This window comes from Gallus gallus, chromosome 1 (genome assembly GCF_016699485.2).
Source record: "Gallus gallus isolate bGalGal1 chromosome 1, bGalGal1.mat.broiler.GRCg7b, whole genome shotgun sequence".
NCBI lineage: Eukaryota > Metazoa > Chordata > Aves > Galliformes > Phasianidae > Gallus > Gallus gallus.
The window spans coordinates 152990740-153003905 of NC_052532.1; the positions used below are offsets into that span (position 1 = coordinate 152990740).

The following is a 13166-nucleotide window of genomic DNA, read 5'->3' on the forward strand; positions in this document are numbered from 1 at the left end:
TTCTCCCACTGCGTACATACCTGGGATTACTCCAATCTAAGTGCAACATCTTGCGCTTGGGCTTGTTGATCCTCATTACGTTCATGTTGGCCCACTTCTCAAGTCTGTCCAGATCTCTCTGGATGGCATCCCTTATGTTCTATCAACAGCAGCACTCAGCTTAGCATTATCACCAAATGTGCTGAGGGTACCCCTGATCCCAGTCTCTGTCACTGATAAACATGTTACAGCACCAGTGCCAATACTGACACATATTCTATTCCCACAATTTACAGCCAATGCAGAAAACCTAGTTTTTCCATTTTTAATCTTATTACATTAAAAAATCCAAGAATAGCAACAAATATAGTAGAATATATCTTCTTCCGCCTCATGTTATTTCACCCCACTTGCTGATCTTTTTTACTTAGCTTTCCACAGCTACATATTAATCACTCATCTTAAGTTTACTAACGTCTTTTCTATGATACTAAATATAAAACTGGTCAGAAGATATATGTCAGTTCCAAATTTTACCCACAGTTGATGTCTGTAATGAGATTAAAATGGCAACTACATATACAAAATGCAGTCATACACAATTATTTCCTTTATTCCCTGAGTTGTCTGTCCAATGAATTTGTTGTGGGTTTTTTTTTGTTGGTGGCTAAGCTAAACTAGACTTTGCACTAAAACTGCTTCCCAATTCATGCCCACTTACAACCTCCCCAAGTAGATATCCTAGCTTGTGTGCAGTTTATTGACTGAAACATCTACTAGCTTTGAAAACTGTGAACATTAGCTTATGAAGGACTGATATGGGTATTATTGGTTCCAATACAGCACCTGGAACAAAATTTAAATTTATATTTATCTGTAATGTGAGACTTCTCTGATGTTGAGTTGTAGATGTGTTTCAATCACCCAGAAATTATTCAAAAAGAAATTGCATCTACAGATGAGAACTTGAAATTCAGCTGTTTGATCCAACATCTTTCTTCTTTTCTTATTCCTTTCTTTATCAACTCAGCTGTGGGGTTCAAATTAATGTTTGGTTGTTTTTTTTTTCCTAGGGCCCAAGGACACCTGCAGAGAAGGACTTGGGAGGCCTTGATGGACAAAAAAGATGAACAGGAGCCAGCGGTGTGCTCTTGCAGCACAGAAAGCCAACAGTATCCTGCACTGCATCAAGATGGACAGCCAGCAGGGACAGGGAGGTGACTGTCCGTCTCTGCTCTGACCTTGTTAGGCCCCATCTGGACTACTGTGTTCAAGCCTGGGGCCCTCAGTTGAGAAAGAATGCCGAGCTGTTGGAGCAGGTCCAGCAGAGGGGCACAAAGATGACTAAAGGGCTGGAGCACCTCTCCCATGAACAAAGGTTGAGGGAATCGGGCTTGTTCAGCCTGGAGAAGAGAAGGCTCTAGCAAGACTTCATCATACCCTCCCAATACTTACTTACAAGCATTAGGGAGATTGACTTTCTACACTGTCTGATGATCATAAGACAAGGAATGGCTTTAAATTAAAATGGGAGATTTAAGTTTGATATTAGATTTTTTTTACTCAGAGGGTGGTAAGGTGCTGGAACAGGTTGCCCAGGGAAGTTGTGGATGGATCTTCAGAGGTGTTCAAGGGCCAGGCTAGATTGGATCCTGAGCAGCTTGATCTAGTGGGTAGCAACTCTGCCCATGGCATGGGGGTTGGAACAAGACAATCTTTAAGGTCCCCTCCAACCTAAGCCATTCTGTGACATTAGAAACTGATAGAAATCCAGCCCTGATCACGAAAGAGCAGATACTTCGCTCACCAGCATAATCACAAATTCCAAAAGCAACAGTTTCTTAAAACATACAATTTCACCCCTTAGAGATAAAATAGGTTGGTTTCCAAACTTTTCCTCCAAGTTTCTCAAACAAGTGCTAAATAAAAAAAAACAGACAAAACCCTCAGTCATTTTGAAAATAAAGCAAAATGTTGATGTAAAAGACTTATTCTTTAGACTATACTGTCTCCTTTTATTTTGTTATGCCAAATACAACAGTAATTTTCAACTTAGATAAGAAAGAAGTTTCTAACTTTTACATACCAAGGTCCTACAAAAGAAATATCTGGCCACTAGATGGCCTCAAGACAAGTATTTTTGCAGGTTCTGCAACTACCACTAGATGGTAGCTACACATCACTAGTTAATGTCAATGATCAGGAAGGAACAGTAAAAATAAATGAATAAATAAATAAAACACCAAACAAAAAACACGTATTTGATTATACTTCATTGAATAAAATGAAGTAACAAAAGCTAATTTCTGTTTTATACTTAAAATTAAGGTAACCATCTCCCAAGATCTTCCTACAAGTGCTGCCTGTAACAGTCACAGAAAGGATCTGAGTGAACACATCAAGAATAAGTTGTTCTTTCTGCGATCCTCTCACTATAACACAGTTCCTGACACTGTTTTCCTGCACTTTAACTACATGAGGAAACTTATTCTAGGTTCTCACTGATCTGCCACTTCTGCTTCCAGGATTTAAACACAACAGAAAACAAAAACAGAGAACCGGTCTGGAAATTTCATTTCATTTCACTCCTGCTCTCTTGAGTTTACATACATCAAATTCATGGTCCTCAGGAGAAGAGATAGGAATACCTCACACACACTACTTATGATCTATTCCTCCTAAGTCGCTAAGTTTGTTTTTCATCTAATTCTTCAATTCCCCACTCCCACCAAAAAAAAAAAAAAAAAAAAAAAAGAAAATGAGTATTATAGATCTACATATGCAGTTAGTTGTTAACTTCTCATATAATGAACATAAATACCAAGCAAACTATGTAAATTCGCATATGTAAATACTACATATAATAGTCAAAATTATTTGCTTCTAGCTCAGCTCCTGAACAGTGTGATTTTAACTACCACACTCCTAGGTGCAAACCGATGTGCTTCCACTCATGATATAAAAGACTTAAAGCATTTTGGAGACAACAATTGATCCACTTGACTTTCAAGTGCAGCGCTAGTGAAGGCCTGAACCAGGACTTGAAAGCAAGAGCAAGTTCATACAATACAGATCCTAAACAGGTTAAATACAAATGGTTGCAGAACACAGGGCAGGTGAAGAAAGGGAAAAAGAAACTGAAGAAATCCCTTCACCCTTCAAAATTGGACACTTTTTATGATCCAGTTACAGAAACAGATTAGAATACTAAAGTCGCTTTGTCACCAAACGTAAATATTTGTATATTTGCTATGTGAGGTAGACCAATTATTCTCCTTCCAAGACACAATCCCCAAGCTGTGCATCATACATTAGCATGAAAAAATTTCTATAACCTGCACCTCCAGTCGTGAAATATGTAACTAAGATAGACATTAAAGGGACATGAACTAAAATGAAATTCAGGTTGAAAGGCATGAAGATTTCAATGAATAATTAGCTTTCATCCTGATGACTGCTAAGAAGAACAGCTGCATCCCCCGCCCCAAACTTTTACACGGGTTGCCAAAAACTCATTCATTTCAGAATGGGGAAATATCCTTAAAATTAGAAATAATTATGTAATTAGTGAAATTGAAGCAACTTTCTTCTACAAGTAACTTCCAGTGGCTAAATTTAAGTTTGCTCAACGCAGTAGGTAAAGTACAAGGCAAAGAATGCACAGCATACAGAGACAGTGCCTTCATAACTGGTCAAGTAGCGCTGGCTGTAACCAGAGATTAGCTCAAAACTCTACATATTTATGTACTAGTGAGAAGTTCAAACTGAAATTAAGTGTGGCTGCATTTGTTCCACAAAACCACACACAGCTACTTAATTCACTCTACTAATACAGGCAACTTTTATACGGCACACTCTTTCTCAAATTTCTTCTACCTAAAAGTTGGTTGCCAGGTCTCGGTAATCCAGCCTTTAGAGCTAGTTGTCCAACTAGAAGATGACAGAGCTACCCAACTTATACTATAACAGTACAGTCGTGCTGTATCTCAGAACAGTGATTATTTTTGTCTCCTAATTTGCAAAAGGTGTCACAGGAAAAAAGCAAAACACTGGCTACAACTGAAACAGGATGCACTTACATCTGCATACAGGTAAAAAAAATAAAATAAAATAAAAAATACAATACATTAATGCAGTTTTATCACAGTTATCTTTTATATTCCATAGAAATAAGGTATAATTAAGAGATACCTCCGTAGGTCTGGGATACAAGATAACTTACTGAAAAATGCCAACATGAAGATGCCATCATTGCCCACTCTAAGCTGATCTGCATCACTGAAATCATCCCGTGGTGGATACTCTTCTTCCTGGATTTACAGGTTAGTGATAATTTAGTGAAAAGTTTATTTTAGAATAACTAACTGTAGGATTACAGTATTAATCATGTTTCTAAATCTAGAAAAGAACTGACATTTCTGTAACATGTCCACATCAAGGAACTTTAAAGAAAAATAATATCTGTAAACAAGACTTATGTTACTTATGTTGACAGAGCATGGATTTAACTGAACAGTTTCTGTAGAAGATACTGTCTATTCATCTTAATTATAAATTATTTCCAACGACTACTTTGGCAGTCTACATCAATAAGAAATCCCCTCTTACTGTATTTATTTTAATATGCAGCCAAGATCTTTTAGTGCTTTGAGTTACAGAAAAAAGATTTAGAATAAGGTTAGTATCTTAAAAACGCTGATGCAAAAGCACAGCACTAATCAATTTATAGATTATCCTACAAACCACCATAAAATATATGTAAAGGAAACAAAACCTCTAGAGACGCTAGAGGGCGTGAGCACATTAAAATTGTTTAAACATCTAAATTCAGAAAATACAATACTTATATTAAGTCAAACAAAAGTAAACGGGTGTCAGTCAAAACAGTGCAGAAATTTCTCTGGTCGTGTCAAAATACTAAATCTTAACACACTGAAAGTACAGATCTGTACTGTTTCTCAACATTTTCAACAGGACTTGGAAGATCTAATTCATACACAACTGTGTAGGCTGGGAAACCAAAGTTTTCATTGTGACAGATTTTTAAAGAGTCTGATGAAAACTGTAGAAAACAGCCAAACATTATGTTAAATGAATAATGGCAAAACAAAGCAGGGTAATAAGTTACATAATGGCTGTCAGTAACGGTAGCAATGCAGTCTAGGCAGAAACATGAGTAACATCTATTTCCTGCACTTTTTCAACAACTGATCATAATGGCTTAAATTGATGTAAGAAATATTTTATTAAAAATAATGAAAAAACAAACTGAGCTTAAAGTGAGATTTATTTAGCTGTTTTACTCAGAGCAAACAATAACTAATGAAATAACGTACTGATTTTAACATACTATCCACTCACTGTATCAGTGGTTATTTTACATGTATTTTTATACATACATTTATTCATAACTAACAGGTAATTAAAAATCACAATCATCTGTCATGCAATTGACATATTCACTTTTGTGAACAGTGCAAAAAAAAAAATCTACCGCAGTATAGTGAATCCATTTAAGTGTGCTAGAACAAACTGTACCAACTCCAGGCAGCCACTATTAACCTTTATAACATGGTCATGAAGTTCCAGTTGCTATCTTCCATTTCAGTTCATTTACCAGGTCTTTGTATCTCAAAAAAATATTAAAACACTACTGTTCACAAGGACAATTCCAATTAAATCACAAAGAGTTGAATAGCAATCTTAAGAGAGTATAACTCAGGTCTAGATAATTTCAAATGTCCATAAGTGGTCATCTTAAGCAGCTATGAAAGCATTAGTTTATTTAGCGTGACTTTGCTGCAGCTGCAAGACAGATGAGGGGAAAGGAAGGAAAGGCTGAAAATACATTAAACAAAAGAATACATTTGAATGTGCTTATATTTAAAATATATGTGCCTCAGAAGCTTTTTTCCCAAGTTTTAGCAACATAAGTTTTCAATTTTAATTTCAAAAGGTCCATAAAACCCGATTTTTTTTCACTTAAATTATTTGCTAGCTGTTGCACCTCGCACTGGCTTTTACAAACCAATACACCAACTCACTCTTACCCTTCACAAAATGATCTTGCTTAGTTACAGTAAAAAGTTTAACATATTTATCTATATACACATTACTAAGGCTTGTATATGGAAGAAACGAGCATCAGTATATGACCTAGGGACATGAAAATAGGCACTTGCACTAACTGCAAGCAACTTATTCATCGTACTCTATGCCAAAAGGGAATTATAGTGAACTATGTTATATTTACTGTCTTCCAGAATCAGCCTATTAAAGTTATCAGAATCTTCAATGAAATGGTTTCCTACTTTTATATCATATTTAGCACGTATCTAATCACATAGTACTTGGTTTTATCATTGGTCCCAGAGACCGAATACATTAACTGGTTGCTGCTCAAGTCTCACAAATACAGGTTGCCCTTCACAAACCAGTGCTCTCACCCAGGATACCTAGTGTCAAAGCTATCACTTTCTTCACAGTATAATTGCTTGCTACCTTTTTGGTTCCAACTTTTGGAAATGAGAAGAGACAATGTAAAATGACTGTCCCCTCAACTGATGCTTAGAAACTGCATAGTTTCATAATAATACTTCTATTAGATACTAATTTTACTCAATAACTTTATGTTTATATTCTTAATGTGAATGTCACCGATATCCTAATGCCATATATATACATGCACATAAATAGCTAAAAAAAGCTTTTTTTTTTTTTTCCAATATCTTTCAATGATTTTTGACAAAATAGTCATGTTAAGGATCACAGATAAATTTATTTTGATTGCTGGACATGCTGAAATTTGTATAAACAGAAAATTTAATGCTCCTATGACCAGGGAAAAGGTTAAACAGCAAAATATATTATCAACATGAACGACATATCACACAGAGGAATTTCTATAAGCTAAATCTATAAGCTAAAGAATATCAGAAGGTACACAGCATCTAATTAAGTCAAATCTATTTGCTCCTCCGGAACTACAGTGCTCTCTATAGCTATTTATAGAAGAGAAGGCTGCTTGTTTGTTTATGCCCCCCCCATCCCCCAAAGACCTTGTAACTTCTTTTAAACTGAAACCTGACATGGCATATAGTGAGACAACCATTTTTAATCAAGGAAAGAATCAAGAGTTTTCAGGAACCTGCTGGATAACTGAACTGATAAAAAACTATTCTCAATGCAGAAGGTTTACAGAGAAAAACTAAGAAAAAATGATTAAATAACTTGGTAAAAACCTAGAAATTACATTTTTAGCATACAGAACAAAAATTAAAACTTAATGATGAGAGGGGGAAAAAGGGCATGATGAAACCCAGGAGCATTTGTGTACCAGTAGGAAAATTCACAATTAGAGTCTAAACTAGAGAGAACTATACCATACCTCGGGACGACTGTGGAATATTTCATCAAACAGACTCCTAGACTCCCTAAACTGGGCGTGCTAAGCATGTAAAAACAGAAAAACATAAGACAAACGCAACTAAAGAGCATTAAGTAAAAGCCATTTATTGCAACGTACAAGTCATTTACCTGTTAGCAGTATGTTTGCCTGTTTAAATTAACCTTTGAAAACTGATGTTGAGAATAAGAAAAGGCAAGCATGAAAAGTCAGCGTAACTACTGCTAACACAAGTGATGACAAAGGATTGCTAGAATTTCTTTGATATGTTGAACATATAACTAGGACCATATGAAAGAAATGAATGTTTACACAATTATTCCTCTAAGGCAAAATACATGATGGTCTACAAAATCAAGTACCAAATGTGTCAGTAAATTTTAAGTTTTGATTGTTTATATGACCTGTGGATTCAAGGACTATAACAAAGCCTTTAATATGATCACAGTTGTTTTTTGTGTTTTTTTTTTAATAACATCCCTATCTCATTCAGGAAAAAAAGTATGAAATCAGTTCATTAAACACACTTCTTGTGCAGTTTTCCGCTCTTCTGGAAAATTAATAGGCTTGTAGCCTTCTTTGCTGTACATTTTAGAGTATATCATGAAAGGGTTATCAGCTTCATGTATTTCTCAATGTAACATAAGCTCATCTAACATTTTAAACTGTTCACGTTATTGTGGTGAAGCTGCAAAATATCCTCATTCAACAAGCAAGAAGTTAGTGAACTGTGTTAAGAGCCATGCTTGTATCTTAAGAGCACTGATTTCATAAACCTGAAAATTAGAAATGGAAAAGCAATAATTTTTGTGCATGTTTTTCTAAGTATAATAAGTAACTTAAGCACTGCATGCAGATGCCACTCATTGTAATCTCAAAGTGAAAGCAAGAAAATAATAACAGACCAGTAGTGCAAAGTTCAAGCAACTTAATTGTTCTCCTGCAAGTACTCAGAGCTCAGAATCAACATCTTTCCTCTCAGGATGGCAAATCGCCACCCTAACCATTACGTGACATTTTCCATAACCTTAATACTGTTTAGTTAACATAGCTTCTGTGTGTGCGCTTAAAGAAAAATAAAGAAAAGAATAAGAAGCAAAATGACCAGAAACTACCATCAAACCTGAGATCCTTAGCAGCCAGCACGACTTTAAGGTACACTGAGAAAGTTTCTGATATCAACAGTACTGACTTAGTCTACAAATCATTTAGCAAGTTTCTGCTTTGGGGGAATGATGGTGTGTTCCTACTGATTTTTCCTAAGTAGGTGAAACTTTTATGAATTTCAGTAAGCATCAGCACTTACTTCCCAAGTTCTTCTGTGTGTTTTGGAAAAGAATGTATACTGCCAGATTTTATGTAAAAGTTCGTTTATTAATTTGTCACCATATCCTACAATCCTACCTCTGAAATTTAGATTCCTGCCCCTTGCCTCCATTTTACCTGTTTTCCTGCCTTGGCAATTCTTTCTTGACTGATCAACTAAGTTTTACTAATGCATTTGATTTTTACTATTCTCATATTGCATAATTTCCAAATAAAATTATTTCCCTCCCTCAGGTCCAAAAGAGTCTACTCACAAAGCAACACAAAATCCTATCAGTGTTCCTTTTCCACACCTATTCCCATTTTCTCACTCACCAACTTCAGCTCCCTTTCCAGTACCACATTTGGTTTCCACTTTCATTCCTTTCTTCACTAACCTCAGTTTATTCTGTTCCCTCTTGCTTCTCCTTAAGACTACTTTGTACTCCTTACACATATTTGGATTTACATTCAACTTTGCCTTTTCTCATTTCAACTCAGGCCCATCCTCTCTCATCCTGCCTGTGTTCATTCTGTTAGCAATCTCTTTGCCAGCAAGACCAAGGCTTCTCTTCCTGCAACATGTAACTTCAGAATCCTAAAGCCTTTGTCCTGCTTCGCTCTACCTACTGCTGACCTCCTTGTGATTGAATCAAATGGTGTTCCTCTTCCCTAATGATCAAAGGCCAAGAATAATAAAACTATCCATGGCACACCAGAAACTCACAGTTCCAGTACTGGAAGTATTTAAGGGCAGTCATATGGTCTACCTTTTTTTGTCTCATAATCCTGCTCTGATACAGGACATCTGCAAACATTCTCTGGAGACAATGCATCTGCAGCCCCATCCCCTGCAGAGCTATGAGCAGTCTGAACTTCTGCATGGGAGACTATCTCCGCAAACTTACTAGCTCTGTGTATCAACTGTGGGAACTCACTTTTCAGTAACTTACATTGGCCAAAGCCAGGCAGATTTTCTGAGGCAGGGTAAAAATGTTTCCAACACAAAAATCTAAACGTGAGAATTAGAGCACTTAAAAATAAAAGGCTTAAGAACACAGGCAGAAAACCAGCGTTTTACTTACATCCATTCTTAAGTTGGCTATACCTCAGCTTCAGGCTTCCCCCCCACCCAGTTAAATTCAGGTCAGAAACAATTGCGTCTATGTCTAAAGCTCTCCCTCCATACAGTTCCAGATATACAAAGTTAAAAACAAAAAGAATATCACAAGAGTTGCATATGCCCCATCTGAAGTATTGTAAGACTGGTAACAGTACCAATAAAGTTAATGTTTCAGTTGCTAACATTTCAAATAAATTTAAAGTTTACTGATTGAGATTGAGGGTTGCATTCAGAAATTCAAACCAACGTTTCAGCCTTACTCTTACTTATATTGCAAGCACTAATAAACTAGATATAATCCATGCTTCTGTTAAAGCAGTTAAAAGGTTACAAAATCATGGCCTCCTAGCAGGAACTTGGCAAGTAACCACGCAAATATTTTGCATTCACAGCTACATTTAGTAAAACAGACTTGTATAACACCTTCACTGGTGATGTCACATAGATCTATTTTAACTATAGCTGTGTGTACCTCTAACTGCTGTGCACTGTGATTACTTCATGGCAGTCAATGAAGAAACCAATTCCAGCTGCACAAGCTAAAGTTTTCCATTCAAAAGCATGCTATACTTGACATGTACAACCCAGTTAGGAAGATTTTAAATGCATCTCAAACTCAATCACCTTAATCTCAAGGTGGGGATTTCTAGAGAAAGCACTGGAAGCCTAATTTAATTATGGCATATTACAGTAAATCCTACAAAATAGCAGAATTTCAAAATTTCAGAGAGAAAAAATAAAGTCATTGACTGTTTACAAAGCAAACAAACAATAATTGGAAATGTGAATTGTGTGGGGTTTTTTTTTGTTTGGTTGGTATTTTTGCTTTTGTTTTTACTTCAAAGACTGCATTCATTATGACGTCAATTCTTACAAAACTGTAAGTACTGAATGCATACCTATTAATTTACCATTTACCATACTCGTGGTATGTGACCTTTCTTTAAGTACTTGGAACATTTCTTCCACCTTGTCATGGTTTTCCACTATTTAAATTTTCAAGAAACAGGTAGTAAGGACTTTTCTTTTACCAAGATCTACACTATTTGGTGTTTCAGCTCTTCCAGACTATGAGAATTTCATTCCTTTCCAAAGCTCTTCTTACTTTACTAACCTTTTTTTAAAACCATATGAAACACTCAATATCAGCACTAACTCTAGAAATTGACATTATCAGTGGGTACTTAATTAAAAGATGACAAGATACCGAATAAACTATCAAAACACGGCAATGTATGGCTTTCAGAAGTATTTAACTACCTACTAAGCCTCAGAAGAGTGCGAACACTATACAACTTCTCTAGTACTAGCTTACACTACCTATAAAAAATAAATACATAAAAAATTTAAAGTCACTTGCCCATCATTATTTTAGTAAATATGCCATGAGATGGTCCCTCCTATTGTAAATCATTAGATTAGTCTTACAACTTTCATAAAGTTGAAACAAAGAACTGCACTACTTACACGCTGGGCAACTTCTGCTGCAGCAGCTGCCATTGCTGCAGCTTTGGCCTTCTCAGCTTCATCGTAAGTAGGAAGAGAGGTAGCTACACTGTATGGAGGTGGTACAGGATAAAATTCATTGTGTGTTTCTGTTCAAAATAAAGAGGTTATGCATTTTTTAACTAGAAAGATATAAAAACAGCAAGATTTATCAGCACAAAACTACTGACCTTTAAAGTGCATTCTTTCAAGAGGTTGAAATTGATATTTGTAACTCAATTTCTTAGAAGCTTTGACAAAAAAAAAAGTATTTTTTATAAAATTAAAGTGAACAAATTAATGGTTATTTTAATTGCTTTTTAATCTACATGTTACAAGGATCAAACAAGTTAGGTAAAAAATTCATGAGTCTAGTTATAAGTCCACGTGTTCCAATCGAGTCATTTTATCATACAAGAGACATGCAAAGAAACATCCTAAAAAAATTATCATCATCAATTGATTAGTTAAGTATAGTAATAATCACAACATACTCTTATGAGCAAGACCTGGCTGCTAACTCCAGTTGCTCCATGAAAGTAAGTTTTTCCAGGATTTCATTTTCACCACTCTTGTAAAAATATTCCTTATATTAAAATGAACCACAGACTCCATTATTAATATCAAACTAGTAAAATGCCAACATATAGAATACCATCCTTAACAAAACAAATAAAAACATTAAAAATACACTTTCTGCCTGCAGGCAGTAGAAGTTTTTAACAATATTGCTTACATGGTAAAAATATGTCAGCACAACACTGCAAAGTTATGAAGTGTAGGGATAATTCAGCACAGCTATATGTTATCATAGTTGCAAACACTGTCTGATAGAGAAGGAGTAGGAAATTGTTTAATCAACACTAAAGACCTAGGTCAGAGTAATTCTGAAACATTTACTTGGTGAACGTGAGATGCAAATTCAGGCAACTATGCTTAAACAAGGACTTTGATGTTGCCTGCTGTTAAGTCTCCTATACCCTAAAGGAAAGTCGCAACCTCATCAGAAAGGAAGTAGTGAATAAAAAGCTCTATTTTTTTTTAATTCTGTTTTTCTTCAAGAGGTTTCATCAAGAACCTTTAAAGCAAAATCCATCTTTTCATGGCAATATTTTCCACCACACATGGCACATACTTTGGCTTTCAGGGGCGGGGTGGAGGTGGCAGTTAAAAGAGTAATAAAAATTGCTAATGAGGTCTTGTAATGAGCACTGAAGTACGTAGATTAAATGTGGAACTGAACTACACACAGACTTAAATAAAAGCTAACCATTATACCAATTAATGAACAACCCCTTAGTCAAGTAATTTGGAACAATCAGCATAATTTAGAAGCATGCCTCTTCTGAACAAACTTAACAAAGGGCTGTGCATGAAAGCCTCGCTTCTTGCTGTGACTGAAAAAATACTGCAGCACGTACCACGTTGATCAAGCTCTGATTCATATACACTCCTCTCTGACAAGATGTTACGTAAGAAAAATACCTGAGGTTGCAGCTGCTTCTACATCTATGCTACAGTAAGGTGGAGGGGAGGTATCGGCTTCAGATAAGGCTGCTGTCTGAGGAGTCTGTGTAGTCTCTGTAGAAGTAGAAGGCTGCTCAGCCACTGAAGACTCTGGAGGGTCATCCTCGTTGTGAAGCTTAGAGAAGAAAAAGACATGGAAGTCATCCTTGCAGGACTGTCATCAAGAAAGAAAGAAAAATGCTCTTCGACAAAGCCAAAAGTTATTTACACACATAGTGCATGATCACTAAGGAACCCAACGAAATACTTTTTAAGCAAACAGTCAAAAGCAGCCTTAAATGTCCCTTTTTTTTCCTCTCTCCCAGAAATGGATAACTTCTGCTCAGTGTGATTTTCACATAA

At 35.8% G+C, this 13166-nt stretch overlaps 1 protein-coding gene across 5 annotated transcripts in view; it reads right to left on the reverse strand.

Moving 5' to 3' along the window:
- The window catches only part of NDFIP2 (Nedd4 family interacting protein 2), a 47003-nt gene that overhangs the window by 13946 nt on the left and 19891 nt on the right, over positions 1 to 13166 (reverse strand). For 3 of the 5 annotated variants that reach the window (XM_046941358.1, NM_001030820.2, NM_001397207.1), the window contains 3 exons: positions 12783 to 12939; positions 11280 to 11407; positions 4202 to 4289 (listed from right to left, as the gene is read on the reverse strand). In XM_046941358.1, coding sequence (XP_046797314.1) covers positions 4202 to 4289; positions 11280 to 11407; positions 12783 to 12939 — 373 coding nt within the window. Of the gene's footprint in view, positions 1 to 4201; positions 4290 to 7366; positions 7427 to 11279; positions 11408 to 12782; positions 12940 to 13166 lie in introns of all 5 variants that reach the window. The other 2 variants (NM_001397206.1, XM_015275343.4) reach the window with 1 other exon arrangement.